We start from the raw sequence: 19,519 nt of genomic DNA, 5'->3' as shown, positions 1-19,519 counted from the left end.
ACAAGAGGAAGCCTAAGCCAGGGAAAGATACCTACAGCTATCCTGGGTGCGCCGCTGTTATGAACGTGGCTAGAGGGTGCCGAAAGAAGGCTTTGGCTGCCCAGAGAGCTGCGGTGTGAGGAGTTTCTGGTGCGTGCCAGGGCAGGGCTTGTATTTGCCCGGCTGGCCTGCCAAAGGTCTGAGGGGTAGGGTTAGGATGAAGAGAAGGAGATAAGCAGGAGGCGCTGCTGGCATTGGGGTGGCTAGGGGCTGCCCCAAGAAGTCGTTTGGCGCCAAGAGGGCTGCCCTGCGAGGAGTCTGTGCTGCGCAGCAGAGCTGGGGTCTGCCTGCGAGGCGTGCCGTACAAAAATCGGCTAGGGTTAGGGTTAGGCCTACAGTACTTTTAAGGTGATTTGTATATATGAAAGCCCTTGATAGTAGTGCATAGATCAAAACTCTGAAGATTGCTTTATGCAAAAACACAACAAATCTAAGTTCATTTTTTAATTTTAAAGGACTACAAACATCTAAAAGCAATACAGAAGAAAATGAGAAGATAATTATGGTCCTGATTCAAACCTCACTTATATTAGTTTTAATCCTCGATCTATCTTGGGAACCCCTCCTATGTGTTGTTACTAACACAGAAAAGAGACTCAAATGACCTTTAAAAAAGATCCCTAATTGGCTTGTATTTTTATAATGTCATTAAAACACACAAGGTGAAAATAATTGCCATCATGCTTAAAGTCTGTATTACACAACTAAAAATCCTTTGCAGGTTTTATTTTGAAAACAAAGCAGTCGAAAAAGAAAGATTTTTTTTTGAATGTTAACACTGTATTCCATGCAGATAGTTCATAGTAAATACTTTGCATTAAAAGACTGTTAAAGTGCCTTTGGTCCCCCCCCCCCAAATAGTCCAACTGTGCTGTAAATTCAAGTATGTGGAAGGTAGGTCTTTAGTTGTTACAAGAAAGTAATTTTTGAGCCAGCTCCTGCTCTCATTGATGTCAGAAAAGTGGGGGGTTAACCACCGACTTTAGTAGTAGCAGAACCAAGCCCTTGTTTGTCTCTGATAAACCCTGTGGTGTATTTTCACAACTGCTAAACACAAATGGCCACCTAACAGATTGACAATATCCTTTTCTCCTTGATGACCGGCAGTTCGCTTACACCCGAACAACATACCCCGCAGTTGCCACAAACTGCAAGGACACTGTGCTTGCAAAGACAAACGAGGAGTGTTAGCAATTGTTTGCACTTTGCACCCCTTTTAACCAGCTCAGCAATGGACTGAGCACAGCTAACAGCCCCAGCCCATTTTATAGCTATAAAATATACAGGTCAAGATAAACATGTACATTATGGAGCTTGCGTTGGAGGAAGCCCAGATGATGGGTTCATCTGAATCTAAAGTAAAACTTTAGATATGGATATGGCTACAGAAGTCACATGATTAAAAGTGTAATCAAAACCATTTGAGGTCAGAATTGTATTCATGCTTTGGCACTCAAGACTAGCAAGATTATCCAGCATCTTGAAGTCAGAGTTACACAGATGAGACAGGAGTATTGATCCTGATGCATTTGAATTGGTGCAGCCATTATTATACTTGAGCCCAGACTCATCTCTCCTGTTCACTTCAGTATTAGAGCAGTACTTGTTGGTGGCAAAGATATTTTTCTCTTTCTTCTAGGAATCAGCAACAATTATAATTGGATGGTCTGGACTTTAATAGACCCCTCTTCCACAACAAAGTCACATGCAAAGAAAAGCCATGAAAGATTGTTCCCTGCTGACTTGCTAGTTCCCCAGATGTGAACTTAAAGTGCCCAGAGCTAGGCCTCCTGATGAAAGGTAAGACAAATTGTTGTTCTCCTTGAGACACAGCATGTAAATGCCTTTCTTCCCCAGACTAGGCAGAGGGAGCTCCTGACCTGAGCACTCATTGGTTATGCTAACTGAACTGTGGGATGAAAATCTTCAGGTCAGGGCACACACATAAGTATAGGCAGTTATAACTTAATCTGCTCTACTGCAAATTGTTAGAGATTATGAATCAAAGCTGTTAATATTGTATTCCACCTGACGATATCTCCATACCATGTCCTTCAGTAGAAGGTGGACAAAACATCTATTAGATACTTACAGAGCCTGTCTGCTCTTTATTTATTTATTTACTTATTTAATAAAGCTCTTTCTAACTCCAGGCTCTCAGACCTTGGCATCTGCCCTGAAGTACAGGTGTTTTATATACTTCAATTGTTCATGTGCGCTAGCACTGAGATGCTGTTATTCCCCACCTAAATGTATAGTCCTTTTTTTGAACATGTCTAAGATTCTGGCTGCAGTAATGCAGCAGTGATTTATAGAGCTGAATTACACACTAGGTGAAGCTGTTTTCTTTTAAATTTGCAGCATTTCACGATTGTTGGATGTTGCCTGGTATTTCTGTGGGTAGAAAGGGAAAAGGAATACCCCAAAATTCAGAGTATGAATGTTAAGAAAAATAGTAAAAACAAGGCCATTATTTGAAAACAACTAAATTCGGAGAATTTTCCCTACCACTTTATAACCCTTTTAAAGCAGAATAGATCTGAAGCAAAAACTAGATGACTGTATGCTTTAGAATTCATTCTACTTGAGGAAAACAGGGAAAAAACAATTTTGCAGCTGAAAGCTTTACTTAGGAATAAAGTTAATCTTCAAAATATCTCTAAAGAAAGACTGTGTGGTCTACAACAGCTTGGCACAACTCAATCTGACTTACCCCGCTTGAGTGTTTTTGTGTCTCTAGGCCATAATAGATGCAGCAAAAGTCTCCCTAGTGACTATGTATGAGGAAGTATAATCTGAGGTCTAAATGCCACAGAGCATCCATATTTATCTTCAAAGGCAATATAAATTCAGCAGATGAGAAGGAAAACATTAATTAGACAGACCCTGCCTTTGGCAGTAATCACCCTCAGTGATAGCTGAACCAGTCAGTGGATAAAGTATGTACCAAACATGATATCAGAATAAATAACTGAGGCTCAAGAAGGGAGGAAAAAAAAAAAAAAAAAGTCCATACATCCCACACCATTTTTTGGTGGGGGGAATGGAAACTTTACCTTACACTGGACTTTGGACACTGTCTTTTTTTAATACAAGCTTTCCTAAGTTTAGGGCCCAATCTTGCACTAGCTAGTGTCTGTGAAAGTAGGATAGAGTATTTATGAAGATTACTGCTTAATTCTGATTACAGAGAAGGAACAGAAAACCCCAAGAGGTCTAGCATTGAAGTCCTTAATGAGGGTCATGATATCTGGAATCATGATATCAGTACACATCCAGACCAGGGTAATCAGATTACAGATGTAATCAAAATCAATAAACTTCCACTGACTTTAGTGAGTTTTAAACACGATGATGTTAACAAAGTGATTTTTATATTTTTAATCATACAGTGGCATGTATGCCTTCATTCTTTATTTATGTGAAAGTTCCATGAAAAATAAGCTTGGATTTACTTCAAGATTTAGCCCTGGGGAGAACAGTGCTTTTGATAGTGCTCTACCCCCATCCTCTTCCATTAAAACTTATTCTGTTCCTGCTGGATTAGTGGCAGTGCAACAGATAAGTGGTTTGAAGGAATCTAAGATTTTTCACCCTCTGACTCCTTTAAAGTAAGGGTCGTAGTCAATAATTTAGCAAACTAACTAGATGCTAGAAAACACACCAAAACCATTTGTTAACAAACAACCTGAATCTTCTATAGGGCTTTGTCTTTAAAATAGATCAGATTTCTCTTTCTTCCTGAGTACGGGGTAGAAGCTGTTTCCTTGAAAAGAGAGAAGCATGAGGATTTGAAGACATGGTGTAAGAACAACAACTTCAGGATAAAAAGACAAGGGCACAAGTCTTCTTAGCCATGAAGAGAAAGCTAAATGTTGCTTGCCCTGAAAGAAGGCAAAGGGAAGAGCAGAGAAAGGGACAAGACCAGGGAGCAGGAGGATGGGACAGGTGAGATAAGCCCTGGAGAACCAGCCTTTCCCCTCCTGGGGCCACCAGCAGCATCTGCCCCCCAGTCACCCAGCCTCTCCGTGGACAGAGGCAGAGGCAATGAGCCTGACTTGGTCCTGAGTGCAGGCATAGGCAGAGTGTGCAGCAAGCAGTTTTGGTGTCCCAAAGAGCCTGCTGCCTTAGGCAACTATGTACTTTGCCTGTACCTAGATTTGGCCCTCCTGTGAACTGCCCATGTTAAGACTCTCAGAGAAGGATGGAAGAGGTCAACCTCACACAGAGGAGAAGAAAAAACAAACAGCTCCTCCCCCTACTCATACCAAAACTTTGACTGCACTGTTTTCTCCTGACACATCCAGAGCTTTGGTGCAGGCAGAATCTGACGTTGCAACTCACTGCCTTTGCTTCAGGCTGTGCTGTCCCGTGAGGAATCCAGGCAAGTCACGTCCTTGCATTGCCCTGCCTTATTCCTTTCAATGCTCCAGTGGGTCTTTTTCCTCTAGTTGCTGTTTCTTTTCCAACAGGGGAAAGACTTTGCAATACAATAACAGAAGACTCCAACATTCGGGACATGGGACAATAAAGATGCAGGGGAGGAAGCGCTCAGCACTGTTCCGCTTCAACAAAGCCCTCCTTCTCGTGGCTGGCTGGCTCYACCTCAGAGTATGTTGCATGGCTGGTATGATTTCGGAATTTCATGGCAGGCCAGTGATGTGGCCTTCGCTGTGGACAGAAACAAAGATCCATCAGAAACGGTGATAGAGCCTTTCAGTCTATGCCAGCTGGGAAATTTGAAATGCAGTCTTGAAACAAAAACAGTGCTGTCTTTGTGACAGCTCAACTTTTATTAATAAAATCACTTCATACTTAAGGAGCATTACAATGCATCAATCTCACCAAACTGACCCGCTAATAAGGTTAAAAGAAGGAGCAGAGAGGAAATGGAAACTGTAAGTGAAATCTCACATTGGTTTCGGAACAAGGATGACCTGTGCCTGCTTTAACAGCTAAGGACTGCCACAGGCTTCCTGTGTGACCACATACAAATCATCTCTCTGTGCCTCTCCTCTTTATCAGCAAAAGAGGGACTTTCTCAGTTGAGTGCTGTGAAGCTAGATCTATTAAACACTGTGAATTGTTCAGGTACTAAACTGATAGGGGCCAGATAGATCAATTCTCTGAAGCCTGGCTCTTCAAGTAGACAGATAGAGGAAAGACAAGTGCTATAGAAAAAAGCCAGAGAGTGACAAGGAAAGGCTGAGGGCTACATGTTGCTCACTCCCTACACAGCAGTTGCTATGCCAAGACTCAGCCCACTTCTGACTGCCTCGGGAGTCTATATCAAGCAGTCTTTTGGCTTTTAACAGCAGATGGAGATTGTCAGGCCCCCTATCTTTCTGAAAATTAAAATCTTTTAGAGCATTCACACCACCACTTACAAATTAGCTGATGGCATAACATCTATCAGTTAAGTCTGACAATTTTAGTAAACAAAATCCAGCTGGGCAATTCAAAAGGCAGCAATTTTAATTATGTCATAGCTCCAACTGAGTCCTCCAGCCAGACTGTGCATGCTTGCTCATGCAAGCATGTGGAAGAGTCTACCGCTGTATGGGGGAAAAGGCAATATGTGAAAGGGAGCTTATGAAAGAGTATAAAATAAAATGCAGCTGTAGGAGGATGAGAGACTAGGTTTAAAATACCACCAACAACTGCAAGTTGGAGATTAGCTGTGACTGTAGGACCATGAAGAGGATCTTAAATATGAAGCTTCTCAATGTTCCTTTCTTTGTTTCCCCAGAGGCCAAGGCAAAGCAAGGTGGCTGGCTTAATTGAAATACATCTGCAAACCTGCTGAGAGGATTCAGACCTCAAAAATGTAACTTTAAACGCATGATTGGTTCCCAGGTGGTTGCTAAAGCCCAGCCTCCCTGCTCTCATCTAGAAGGTGAGGATTCCCTGAAGGCAACTCCACTTGGAGATGATCTGGTTCTTCCTTATTCATGGCTCAGCCCCTTTAAGTGAATGACTCAATATATTAAATTGCTCAGCATGCTCCAGCCACAGAAATGAATGTGCAAGGCACTCTAGTAGCTGAAAACCTAGAAGTAACTAACTACYAGGCTCTGCAGAGGCCATGTTAATATTAATCAGAAAGAAAAAGGCTGGGCATAGCCTCCCACCCTATCTTCCTCATTTCTGGTGATGACAGCTTTGTGTTGATGGTAGCAGAGGAAGAGAAAACTGGCCTGTGATAAGGTTCTCCACTCACCTCAATGAAGAACAGGGCAGCATTTGAGGTGGGATGGCTGTTGATGTAAATTCCAGCAAGGATAATAGCAGCAATGAGCAACACAGCCAGAACGATGCCCACAATAGTACCTGTGTGAATCGGGGTTCCTGCTTTCTTTGAAGGAAGGCTGCTTCCCACACCTGTAAAAAGAGAATTATGTTAAGGCTGGAATCACTGAGATCTCAGTAAAAGAACAGACAGAAAGGAGAAGCAAAGCTTTTTTTCTTTAGAGCATTGCATGAAAGACTGAGCAATTTAACCCACTGGCTGGCTCAAAAGGAGGGTAAGTAAGCAAGCTAGATACACGAGTGAGCTTTTTGTTAGCTCACATGTTAAGAGTCCAAATCTTTGGAACTGAAAGATCTGCTAGACCAAGCTTTTAATATCATGTGTGTGAGACTTGCCTGGAGTAGATAAAGAAATCTTTCACAATAATCCTCATGCTCAGTATTYTGCACTTTCCCCTCCCTAGCCCCAAACAGAGGCTGTCAATTCAAGTCAGTGTCTTTCTTTTTTAATATTTCACATGAATTACTTTTAGGTAAGTTCTCACCCTGAATTTACTATCCGAGCTCCAGCATCAGATGGTATCAATAGCTGTTTTGAAAGAAGATTAAATAACTACTATACAGYAGCCATACACATCCCCACATCTATATACTTTATATATTAGATGCTCGCTCTGATAGAAAGCCATTAGCCATATGCTGAGTGTGTCCTTAGCATGTCTTCCCAACAGTCCTCCAGCTTGCCTTCATTCCTTGGCTGTGAATATTCAATCACACAGAGCTAGAGAGGGCGTACATAGCATATATTAGCAGAGACATTACCAGCCATTTGGGGAGTAATTTGGATGAAACTGGGAAGGTCGTGGATTTCAAAGGCCCCATGCCTGCAAAAGAACTGATCCTATACCCAGTTTAACTTTTGTAAGCTGCTCTCAGTTAAGAGGGACAGGCTTGTGGTTTACATAGGACTGCAGTTCTTGAGAATCTGACATCAGAGGAAGAAATGCTCACATCCTCCCTATATTCTGGAATTTGGAAGAGCATTACRGTAACAGTTCAGTTCTCTATCCTTAGGACTGATTAACACACTCTGATTGAGAAGGGATTTGCTGGAACAGAGAGGGAAAAGACAGAGCTAGGCTAATGGAAAGGACACTTTTTATATTTGGCTTTTACAGTGTTCTTTGGCACAGCTGGAGAAATTCAAAAGCAACAGGACTTTGCAACTATGCAAAGACAGCAAAGGCAGAATTATATAGGAAAGGCAAAATGCCTCATCTTAGTTCGCCTGTCAAATCTGAGAAAGTCGCAAAAGTGAAAAAAAAAACAGCATCAGGCTAAAACAGATTGGTTTCACTTTTCACAACCTGAAACAGTAACAATCAAGGTAAGGACAAAAGGATTCTTATCTTGATTACATCATTTCAATCTGTTTCTCCTGTCCACTGTGCTGACTGATTACAACTATCCAGTACATTTGATTTCAGTGTACCACATTCCCACTTAGGAAGAACGTGAGCAGGCAAAGAGAAGATTAAGGACGTACCATCGCCTGCTGCATACTGATTGAGCTTTGTATCATCTGAAAGAAGAAAACAGGCAAAAAAATAGTAGTCAGGAGATTTCTATGATATTTGCCATTCTTCCCACCCTCCTTCAYTGCTGCATAACAGGAGGCCTGTGACAGAACATGTCTCTTTGCACAGCACTTACATGGTCAGTGTGGTTTAGTGGAGGAGAAAGGCACCCAGAAAACAAAACAATAGTGAAAGCAGTTTCTGSCTTTCTGGCTTCTTTCACAGAAGTGGCACCTGGTGCACAAATGTCTGTAGAAACTAGTCATTAAATATGCTCAGTGTGCAATACAGAATAACAAATGAATGTTGGATGGGGCCCCAACCTTGTGGGTGTCTATGTTCAGACTATGGCATTTGCTGAAATATGCTGCTGATATATCCCAGATAAATCAAGTGGAATTCACAGACGTCTTCCATGGGGGGCTGGGGAGCAGCAAAGTCCAATGCCATTCTTCATCACATTCTGAAAGTACCAGGATTTATTGTACAAGGCTTTATTCTGTCTTGATATTCACCACAGAGCCCTTGAGAATCCAGCTGAAATCCTAATCCAGAATGTTTACTGCTTGGCTAAGACTTTTCCTAGTTGCAGTGCTGACACAAGACCAGCTAGTCAGACACTTTCCCAAACATCTCCACTGAGCTGCTCCAGCAAGCTGGTCTGGTCTGGGAAGATGCAGAGGGCTGGGTCCAGTCCTTTGCTTTGCTTGTTCCTGAGTTGTGCTTCTGCAGATAAAGTTCCCTGCCTGATGCAGCTGGCTGTTTTGTTTCCTTCCAAGATTACAAATTAACTTCATGCTTGAATATGTCACAAAAAGCCTCTTGTTCTTCTTCCAAGAATTGTYGATGAGTTGGAAAATAATCTCGGTGGTGGTGTTATACTCCCCTTCCTTTAATTGCTCCTTTCAAAGTCAACTCTGTCAGCCAGGAGCTCCATTCCTCCCCCCAGCCCAACTCCTTTCTATTGCTGAAGGACAATTACTAATGTTCCTTTCTATTTATTCTAATTAGCAGTTTGCGTTAGGGACTATTAAGCAGCAAAATTGAAGTGATACCTGCCGTTAGGATCTGAGGAGACAGCCCTGTGTTAATAGGATTATCAAGCTTTAGAACATGGGTGTCTCAAGGGACACCAGGGTCCTTATTTGGAGCTTTCTTATGCTGGAATGAACACCATTCCCAAGCAGAGGACAATCACATGTCTGTGCTGTATTACTGCCAGACAGACAGTACTGTCAGCCCTGAGTCACCAGCAAGGATGTTAAAAACATGAGCCCCTAGTTACAGTATTAACTTCTCTTACGGCCTTAGGGAGTCTGTCCACTGGAGAATACTTGTTTTTGGTCTATTATCTTCTAGACCTTCATAAATGCATAAAAAGGCTGCAGTGCAACTGTAAAACTCTTCCTACTCGAGGGTTTGACCTGCCTCACTTGCCACGTCATTCCAGCTCTCATCTCTTACTCTGTCCTTCCTTCCCCTTTCCACTGTCTTCTGTTTCCACCCCCTTGCCCTTGAGCTTCAACAACTGGGCAGCCAGGAATGCTACTCTGCTTACTTGGATATTAATTGGCTTCATTAGGCATCAGAGTGAAAGACCTCTCCAGGGCTAAGTGTTGAGGAGKGGGTGTCCCTGCCACAGCTGTTCACCCCACCTGCCTGTACCTTCTGTAGTGAGGCTGTCAATGAAAAGCGAGGAAGCGGAGGTGGTGATATCCTCATCAAACGGTGGGAAAGAGCTGTCAGGCGGTGCCGAGTAGTGGTCATCGTCTGCTAAATCCTCGCATGTCTCCTCTTCCGACTGAAAAGAAATATGAAAAATGGCTACTGTTCCTAGCAATCCTCCAGCAAGAGTGCCAGAGAGCTGGAGGTTAGCTAGCCTCAGGCTAGCCAAGCCCTTGGGGTTCCAACATGGGAACAGGGAAGCAGGGAACATGGTCCAGGWGTGCTAGGAGAAGTGGCAGGGGTCATCTAGCAGGGGGGAAACAGGTGAAAAACTTTGGGAACCACTAAGTTAGGGCAAATAGCAGTGATTTGCAACAGTCTGCATTCTGACTTTCTTGCATGACCTTAGTGTAGGTCTCATGACTTCCTTTTCCCTCCCTCAACCCTCTTGGTAAACATGGAACAAAGCTGAGTCTTCAGTTGGGGGAAAAAACAACACAAAAAGCAAAGCAGAAACAGATGTTCCATTAAAGCTGATCTTTCTGAGACAAATTAGTTCATCCAGTGTAGAGACAATTGCACTAACAAGGACAAAAAAAAAATCACAAGGGCTAATTTCTTCATACTTCAGCGTGAATAATAGTCATGATTCAGACAGCAAGGGAAAAAAGCAAGTATCTCAGTGGACTGAGATTGCACCATTAGTTAACTTACAGAGGTCCTGCACCTTTACTGAACATCCACCAGCACAGAAGCAAGACCAGCAGGGCAAGGACATGGAACACCTKATTAGATGGACCATCTTCTGCCTGTTCCAATAGAGCAGGGGGGAGATAGTCTCTACTAAGTGTGTCTGTAGTTCTGCTGTAATGGGAAAGGGATGTCTGAAGGGGGGTATGCAATCTGTTCCAGAGCAGCACAGGCCAAGTGGAGCTGAGAGTGATTTTTTTGGACCTAGGATATAGCCACTATCTTTTCTTTAGTTCAGCATCATTCTTCTCAGCCTCTGTTGAAGRCATCCAAAATGGCTTACCACCCTCCAAGCGGCCAAAACAAATTGCAAAATAAACTGTTTTGATTATATTTTTCACCTGTAGCTAAAGTCTCATTGTAAGAGTTGAGTCGTAAGAGTACATCATAAATACCGCTACTGGTGAGCAAAATCCACATTACATTGTTATCCTGTCAGCCTAAGGGAAGCTTTGCTCGCTCTTACCTTCTGGCCACAGCCGTAAGAGAGCCACTCCTCACGGTATCGGTCAAACCCACTGGAACATCTACAGAGACAAACGACATTAATCTGTGGCAGATGAACTCCTGCTAGACACAGCAAGCAAAGCAATCAGGGAGTGAACAGCGCTCATCTGACCACTCCACAGGGGTGTCACTGCTAACAATGATTTCTAAGCTGCCTACGAATCCCAAATGCTACTCCAATGGGCACTGTGAATTAGACAAACAAATATRAGTGGACTGGAAAGATTATACACAAGTTGGTCTCCAAAGACATGGAGTTTCCAGTACAGCTGTGCTGGATGGACCCAAATGTTCCTCTTTACAGAGCAGGAAAAGGGTCAATACCGCTTCTCCAAGGAAAACAGAGACACAGTGAAATAGGAAAAATATATAGACTGAGTTTGAATTTCCATTCTGCGGACTCTATGCCAGAGCAAGGCCATGATCTCTGTGAGTTTTTTCCAGCAACATCTGCACAGGAAAAGCAACATTAGAGAAGTTGTTACAAACTGCATCAAGAAAACACCAACTAGTGAAATCTCCACAAAAACAGAGGGAATGGAACAGAACTCTGACCTTTGCAAAGTCTCCAGGGACTACCAAAAAGATGAATCAGGGGTTCAGCTCGTACAAGCAGTAATTTACCCAACTACCAGCCAATAAAAGAGGCGAAGCCACAAGAACTTTGGGTCCTGCTGAGTCACTGAGCTCTTCTGTGTTGCCTGTAACAATTAGGGGCTCAGCAGAAACAACAGCACAAACTATATTGCTAAAAGAAAGCTAAAATGAAACTATGGGGTTAAATCACTGAACTGGACTCAGGACATGAGTTCAAACCTTGGAAGCCACCCTACCAGCCTCCTTGGGAAAATCACACTGGTTTTGCAAAACCAGCTTAGTTGAAAGCCAGCAAGGTAGTGGTAGACTTGCTCAGCTGCTCCTGATAACGCTAGCCTGCAATTTCCCCAATGTGTAAAACACTTGCCATTTGTATTAGTAGTCTGTGTTCTTCAGGAGCGAGCTGCCTATATGCAGTTGTGGCTGCAGGAAGCATGTATTTCAGCCAAACCATCCAGGAGGAATCAGAGTATAAGTGATAAGCGCAAATATAAACAGCTGTGACCTCAAATCTGGAAGACTGGGCTTGCCTATGCTATCAATTGGAAATAAGCAGAATCAGGGAGTTCTTGAACACCTGGGTTTCAGACCAAACAAGATCCAGACCAATACTCTGTATCCTGGGCTTACTTTTGCTACCAAAGCCACATCTGGTTTCACACATCTCTCTCAGCTGCAAGAACATAATATTCTCTCATCTGAAGCCACCAGCTGAGCAACTGTCACTGAAAAATGATGATCCCCTGGCTCTGGTTATATTCCAGCCCCAGCCCACTGAGAGGCAATGAATCAATGCCGATTTATATGGTAGCTTTGTTGATGTCTCAGGATCTTTCTCTGCTCCAGCTGCCATTGACATACTTGCTGAGGCCTCGCTGAAGTTGGTGCACGTAAGACAAGAGCGTAAGTCTTGAGAGTAGTGACAGAGAAGCGATACAGAAAGGAGGAAGGTAGATGCCCCGTGAGCTGTGCCCTGGTGAGCCAGGGAGGCACRTCCCTTGGCCGGGGCTGCCGAGGAAGGGGGGCAGGCAGCCCGGAGAGCTGGGCCTCCCAAAGCAGGGATGGGATGGCGCGGCGCTGCCTGCGAGGATCTGTGTTATTGGGTCCTCTCCCCTGCCACTAGCTCCAAATAAATATTTCAGGAAAAAAAAAGGAAAAAAAAAAAAGAAAAGAAACTCATTAAATTCTCACATCTTGAGCTGAAGGAGGAGAGAGACCAAAACCTTCCATTCTGGGACGACAGGCAAGGCCTGCCCTCACCCCCTACCCAAGTTCTCCATTTGCCTCCAACAGCTCAGCAAGTCCCCCCAGCCTTTACTGTGGCTTGTCCCCAACGGAAAGGGCCTGTCCCCCACGGCTGAGGTGGGGGCACGAGAGTCATTCAACTGCCGCTCTGCTCCAGACTCTGAACAGCACGTCCCCACCTCCTTGCCCTTCACTTCTCTCGGAAACCTCAGCCTAAATGAGGATGTTTCCACCACGTCTGATCTCACTTACTCGCAAAAATGCGAGCTTTGCGTCTAGTCCCAACTTGCTCTAGCTTCTGCATCAAAACATAAGGACTAAGATATCCACCCTCAAAAATCTCTAATTGCTTGCAACCTGAGATCAGCCCGCCACCTACCCACTGCCTACAAGGCTGTGCTAGCATCCCCCCAATAGAAAAAAAGAAAAAAAAACAGAAAAAAAATGACAGCATGGATGCCAGGCATCAGCGAAGCTTAGACCTGAAGTTGCACTTGCTCTCCCAGCTCTAGAAACATCAGCAAGAGAAGAGATGGGAAGGAAACTCATCCAAGCTACCTCTGCAGGACGTGACACCAGCTGCAGTTGAAGGTCAGCTCCGAGGTCACACACATTTCACAGCTCTGATGCTGGAGACAAGCTGTAAAAGAGAGAGGAGACACGTACCAGCGATACGCTAGCATCTGGATAGGCACAAGGGAGCATAAACTCAAAGCTGGCGGCATGGGTAGAAACAGAGCATCACCAAAGGAGGCTGCACTTATTTCCTGAAAATAGCTCCGCAATAACTAGTCTCCGCACGCTGGAGAGGATTCGCTTCCTGCGGCCCTCTGTCACCCTGGCTGGAAAACAGCCRTTTTGCAGCAGTTTTAACAAGCCCTCCCCGGGGCGGGGGGGGGCCTGGCCGGCCACAGTGGCAGAGCCGAGAGCGGAGCTGGCGCTGCTCCGGGCATCCCTCTGCCATTTCACACCCCTCCCTTCCCAGATCGGCGCCCGCAGTCCTGGAAGGCAGCGGGCCCCGCTTCGCCCCTCGGCGCGGCCGGCAGAGCACAGCCCCGGCACGAGGGGGAAAAAAAGCAACTCTTAAGGAAAAAAACATACATATACTGCAGACTGTTTATTTATGATCTGCTTTGCAGGAACCCTGCCTGCTGCTAAAATTGTCATAAAAAACCCTGGGGAGACCACTTAAATGCATAACCTTGGTATGCTCATGACAGATTTACTCTCTGCTCTGTATTTATGCACTGCATGACGACTTGCCTCGCACGCACACGTCCTTGGTCTCGAACGCTAAATGTATTTGTTTAACAGGATCCTCTATAAATTAGATCTGAGCGCTGACCGCGGGGGCTTACAGAACGCGTCGCGGGCCGGCCCAAAACGCAGCAGCGCCCGGCAGAATTGGCTGAGCGCGCGGTGGCTTACGGGGCGAAGAGCAGGAACGTCAGCGCCCGCCCCGGGGGCTCCCGCGCTCTGCCCTCCGCTCCGGGGGCGCGCCTGGGTTTGCACCAGTGTCAGGGGCTGGCACCAAACCCGCTGGCATCGCGCGTTTGGGGAGCGCTGGACAGGTCGGATAAGACGCAGTTTCCTGCGGACTCCTCGTTTCTCCTGCAAAGCGGAGGCTGCGGGGCGAAAGCGCGGGAGAGCGGCGCGGCGCGGGGCCGCCCCACTTACTGGGCAGGGGGGTGAACTCCACGGCCGACAGGTTGGTGATCTTGCTGGTGTCCAGTTCCACGCGGTGATACTCGTAGATGGTCCGACGGCGGGACTCTGCAACGGGGGAGGCCTCGCGTGAGGCCGGGTGCAACCCCGGTGCGCATGTGCCCGTGCCCGTGCGGCGGCGGGGGCTGCGAGCCGCTGCCCCCACGGGACCCCCACGCGCGTGTGGGGGGGCGGCTGCAGCCCCCGAGTCCCAGCCGATGCAGGGGGAGCAACGGCAGCGGGGCAGCAGGGATGCCAAGGCCCCAGTCTCCTCTTCCAAATTTTCCCAGGAGGAGCCCCGAGCTCTCTCTGCCCCGCTTCCCCCTGAGCGGAGGCTCCCGGGATGGACGCGGTCCAGTCCTGCATCGCTCTAAGCAAACACGAGCCGCACAACGCGTCGCTCGTCGGCAACTCGCAGGCGCCGAGCCCGGCTCTGCGCTCGGGAGCCCTCCTGCCCCTCTGCTCTCCCTGCCGCCGAGCCTCGCTTCCCTTCCCATYGTTAGGGACGAGTCTCGCGTTTCCTCGCCGCCCGCCTGCCCGCGTGTCCCCGGTAGCAAGGGGCCAGGCAGGAGGCGCAGGTGCCGCGCTGGGGGCTCGGGGAGCGCGAGCGTGCCRGGGGCAGCCCAAAGAAGCACCACCCAGCCTGGCTGAGGTTTTTAACCCAAACGGTTGTAAACTGGTAATAAATGAGGGCCAGATGGCAGGCTCCATAAATAACGAGCAAAAGCAACGGCGCCAGGTGCAGCACGGGAGGCGGGAGGAGCGTGGTTGGGCTTCTCCGCGCGGGAGCCCAGGGAGCGGCTGAAACAGCTTTTCCCCCAAGCTCACGGCGTGCCCGGAGCTCCCGTGCCTATGGGGACACAAGCACGTAGCCATCACCACGTCCACCCAGCACACGTGCCGGTCCTGACCCTGCCTGCAGCAGCCACGTGTGCTGCGAGACCCGTTCAGTGGCGCCGGCCGTGCCGTGCGCACCGCCAGGCCCCTGCGGCACGGAGGCAGGGACACGGCAGGGACGTGGCAGGGACACGGCAGGGACACGGCAGGGACACGGCATGCACGGGAGCGTGCTGCACAGACACAGGACTCGCGCGTGGCAGATGCTCAGACCGTGCACGACACTTGCAGGCTTTTCACTAACGCAGCGGCTGCGTGTCCAAACCCCGTGCAAGCCATCTCGCTCCTCTGGAGCGGTAGCGGGGCCGTTTTACGGTGTGGGATCCGAGAGGAGCCTAAAGGTGTGAGGTGCCCAGCATCCCCCCAGCTCCGAGGCACTCGAACCTCTACAGCTCATTTGCAACCCTTCCTCCCCTGCCGCCGTCCCCCTCCTCCTCATCATCAGCTGGAAATCAGGGACACCACAGCTTGGCTGTGAACAGCGACTTCTAAACGCACCGGGCAGGAGACACGACGTCCTTTCGTTCGCAGAACGTGGCCAAAGCACGCGCCCGGGTGTCGAGCAGGCGAGGGGCACCCGCGGCCGCCGTCCCCCGTGCCAAGGACACCCGGCTCCCCCGGTCCCGGGGCGGCAGCCACTCACCAGGCACCTCGGGAGATGGGTTGAGGATCATGAAGGCGTCAGAGAGGCCAGCTTTCACGGGGTGCTGCGTGGCGCTGATCTGCAGCACCGGCACGGGGATCTGCAGCCGGGGCAGAGAGGGTGCGATGGGCTCCAGCCCTGCGGGCCTTTGCGCAGCTGCAAATGCCCATGTTTGACACGCCGGCAGCCRCTATATCTGATCTCCTCCCAGGTCCCCAGGGACCCCCTCCAGGGACCCAGTAACACCAGCCTGGGGGGGGGTTATATGCACCTTCCCCAGCATGGACATCTCTCACCTCCTTGTAACCAAACACGATCCTCCCGTTGCTGTGCAGAGCGGCCTGGAAGGTGAAGCTGCCCACGTCCTCCTTCCCCTGGAGATAGACCTTGTCCCACTGCACCACAAAAACCGTCCCTGGGGGTGAAACCGGGGGAGGGGAGGGAATCAGCCCCGCTCTCCCTCTTTGCTCCCCATCTCAGCAGCTGCCATCACTGACGTGGCCTCTCCTGCCCACAAAGCTCGCTCGAGGCTCGCGTCCTCTGGCCTCCAGCACGTGCCTCGAGCAGACCCACAAGCAAGCTCCAACCAAGCGTCGCAACTGCTCRGGGCATCGCCAGCCTCCTCCGGGCGCTCCTCTCCCGCGCCCAGCCCCAGCTCCTCTCCCTGCTGGAAGAGCCGTGTTTGGCCCCGTTCTGCCCGGAGCAGGAGCGGAGAAGGAGCGGGGCAGCGGGATTAGCCGCCTCYCCGCGCACGGCACCAGCGGAGCGGCGCTCACCGTTGTCCAAGTACTGGACGGTGGAGTTGCGGGAATAGCTGGGGTTGAAGTTAGCCATGAGGGGCGCGACGTACTGCGTGGCCGTGAGCATCCGGTGGATGACGTCCCCCATGAAGATGAAGCCTGAGCGGGTGAAGGGAGGTGAAGCGGTGCAGGCTCCCCGCCGCCGGCGCCCCGCGCGCCCGCCCCACGCGCCCCCACTCACCTCCCGTCGCGATCGTGACCTGCCGCAGGAGGTGGCCGTAGAAGGGGAAGTCAAAGGACAGGATGATTCTCTGGGGGAGGCAGATGGGGTGAGAACCACGCTCAGACCCCGGCAAAGTCACGCAGCGGGAGTGGGGCCCGTGCTCGCCGGCGTCGCCGAGCAGCTCAGTGCCCGCAAAGACCCGCAGGAGCCGGGTCCCCTTGGATGCTCCTGCCCTGCAGGATGCAAGAACAGATCTGGGGAAGGCAAAACCCTTCCCAAGTCTTGGTCTCCACCAGGCCATCATGGGGACATGGTGGGGACAGCCACTGCCCRGGGCAAGAGGCCACCGTCAGGACATCCCTGCTGGGGGAGGCTCTGGGGACATCCCGGGCTGCAGACGGAAGGGCGGCGCGGTGCGGCGCGGGGCTCACCGAGGCCTGCCGGTGCGTGTTGGAGAGGATCCCATGGATCTTCGCTTGGCTCCTGTTGGCTGCTGCCATGTTCACCCAGAGCCCCTGGGCGCGTGCTTCACCCGGCCCGTAGGTCCGCGACACGTAGTAGCTGTGGTTGTCCTCCTGCCACCGGGGAGGGCAGGGCTGAGACCCCGGAGCCGCGGCCAGCGGCCGGCAGCTCGGGCGCAGCGGGGAGGACCCCAGCGCGGGAATGCCGCGTGCCGGGAAAAGGGCACCGAGGGGGGACGRAGAGCAAAAGCTGCTGTGCCCAGGCCAGACCCCTTTGGCGAGAGCTGGGCGCCGCCGTGGGAAGAGGCGCCGGCTCCTGCACCCTCGAGCCCTGGCCAGGCTCTGGCCGCCGCCGTCTTCCTCATCCCCCCTTGCCCTTCCCAATGCGTCCCGATAAAATGGAGCCGAGGAGCGGGGGGAAAGCCGGCGGCGCCGGGCCGGGCGCGCGGAGGAGCTGGCTGCCGAGCCCCTGACCTCATCGCTGGCTCACGAGGATGTCCGAATCGGCACTCTGGTTCCGGCAGGAACAGCGAGGGGAGGCTTTGGGGAGGGCTGCGAGCCCGGGGGGCCCTGAAGGCAGCCCGGCTCCCACGGCCACTCCGGGCTCCCGCGGCCGCTCCGGGCTCCCGCGGCCGCTCCGGGCTCCCGCGGCCGCTCCGGGCTACCGCGGCCGCTCCGGGCTCCCGCCCCGGGAAATTGCTGCCTTTGCCGCCAGGGGAACCGCAAGCCCGGCTGCGCCCTTCCTGCGGCTCCCAGGCATCTGCAAACGCCCCRGTGGGGTTGGGGGGATGGTTTGGGGGGGGTTGTTGGTTTGTTTGGGTTTTTTTTTTGAACGCTTCCACGTCAGGGATTTTTCAGCTTGAAGCAGAAATGCTTCAAGCGTGAAGCCGGCCTCGGCAAAGCGAGCGCCCCGAGGGATCCCCCACCCCACCKCGGCGAGCAGGGAGCTAATTGAGGGGCAGGTAATTAGGGGCAGCCTGGATGCCGGAAGCCACGAGCTCTCCTGGGGGGGCAGTGCCTTGCCGTGCCGTCCTCCCGCAAAGCCTCACCACGATCCGCGTCTCGTTGGCCGGCAGCGTGTCGATGGCCAAGCTGCCGCCGCCCAGGTCCTGGCTGATGCGGGTCCCGTCGCTCCCTGGTGAGGTCTCACGGGCTCCCCGCCACCCATCGCCCGTCGCTGGGCCCCCGGGCAGGTGGCCTGGGGGGGGCACAACGAGGGGGTCACCGGGGTCCCCCACTTGGAGGGCTCCCGTTGACCCGCTGAGATTAACCCTCCTCCCCCCACCAGGCACTGGCTGCCCCAAGACAGCTTCCGCTTAGGTGACATGAGCCGGGGGGGTCTCAGCCCCGACAACAGGGCAGTTACAGAGATGCGGGGAAAGGGGCGGCCGCGAGCCCGGCGGAGGGAAAACCGTGCAAAACGCATGCAAAAGCGGCCCCCGCACCCTGGCGCCGGGCAGCGCCGCAGGGGACGGCGCCGCTTCAAGCACCAACGCGTGCAGCGGCCGCGACCCTGGCTGAGGCGGGAGGAATCGACACGGCGATTCCAGGCACCGGCAGCAGCTCCGGCCTCCTGATGCCCTCGGCGCCCCTGGCCACGGTCCCCTCCTCAGGGACGGGACGGGAGCACCTGGAGGTGCGAGTATGGGGGGGGGGGCTGGTTCCTGCCCCCCAGACYGAGCAGGGCCAGCCCCAACCAGAAGGGGAAACTGAGGCAGGTCAAGGGACGGCTCTGTGCACAGCAAGGGGTCCCGGGACAGACACAGCGAGGGGGGCCAGGACAGCTGCAGCGAGGGGTCCCAGGATGGACATGGCGAGGGGGTCCCGGCACAGACACAGCGAGGGGGTCTGGGTGCAATGAGGGATCCCAGCTGCAGTGAGGAGGTCCCAGGATGGACACGGAGAGGGGGTCTGGGTGAAGCGAGGCGGTCCCGGGACGGACACGGCAAGGGGGTCTGGGTGCAACGAGGGAGTCCCGGGACGGACACGGCAAGGGGGTCTGGGTGCAACGAGGGAGTCCCAGGATGGACACGGAGAGGGGGCCAGGACGGGCGCAGAGTGGGGTCCCAGCTGCAGCGAGGGGGCCCTGGGCCAGGTGCGGCCAGGAGGTGCCATGCACAGAGAAGGGGTCCCCGGACAGGTGCCGCCAGGGAGTCCCGGGTGCAGCGAGGGGGTCCCTGGCTCCCCCACCGCCGGCCCGCGGGATGGGGTGGGGGAGCCCC

The 19,519-nt window shown here is 51.2% G+C and overlaps 1 protein-coding gene across 1 annotated transcript in view; it reads right to left on the bottom strand.

The window, feature by feature from the left end:
• Positions 1-468: 468 nt before the first annotated feature.
• PLXDC1 (plexin domain containing 1) overlaps positions 469-19,519 on the bottom strand; it is a 21,121-nt gene continuing 2,070 nt past the window's right edge. Inside the window, exons 2-14 of the mRNA XM_085316132.1 lie at positions 18,347-18,495; positions 17,268-17,411; positions 16,855-16,924; positions 16,650-16,772; positions 16,170-16,288; positions 15,874-15,973; positions 14,307-14,402; positions 13,188-13,269; positions 10,747-10,807; positions 9,531-9,666; positions 7,835-7,870; positions 6,260-6,420; positions 469-4,710 (exon numbers count right to left, since the gene is read on the bottom strand). Coding sequence (XP_085172258.1) covers positions 4,591-4,710; positions 6,260-6,420; positions 7,835-7,870; positions 9,531-9,666; positions 10,747-10,807; positions 13,188-13,269; positions 14,307-14,402; positions 15,874-15,973; positions 16,170-16,288; positions 16,650-16,772; positions 16,855-16,924; positions 17,268-17,411; positions 18,347-18,495 — 1,397 coding nt within the window. The 3' untranslated portion in view covers positions 469-4,590. The remainder of the gene's footprint in view (positions 4,711-6,259; positions 6,421-7,834; positions 7,871-9,530; positions 9,667-10,746; positions 10,808-13,187; positions 13,270-14,306; positions 14,403-15,873; positions 15,974-16,169; positions 16,289-16,649; positions 16,773-16,854; positions 16,925-17,267; positions 17,412-18,346; positions 18,496-19,519) is intronic.

Source organism: Rhea americana, unplaced genomic scaffold, assembly GCF_003343005.1.
Source record: "Rhea americana isolate MKP2758 unplaced genomic scaffold, rheAme1 scaffold_452, whole genome shotgun sequence".
NCBI lineage: Eukaryota > Metazoa > Chordata > Aves > Rheiformes > Rheidae > Rhea > Rhea americana.
The sequence above is the reverse complement of the archived record's forward strand: the minus strand, read 5'-3'. Positions and strand labels throughout refer to the sequence as shown.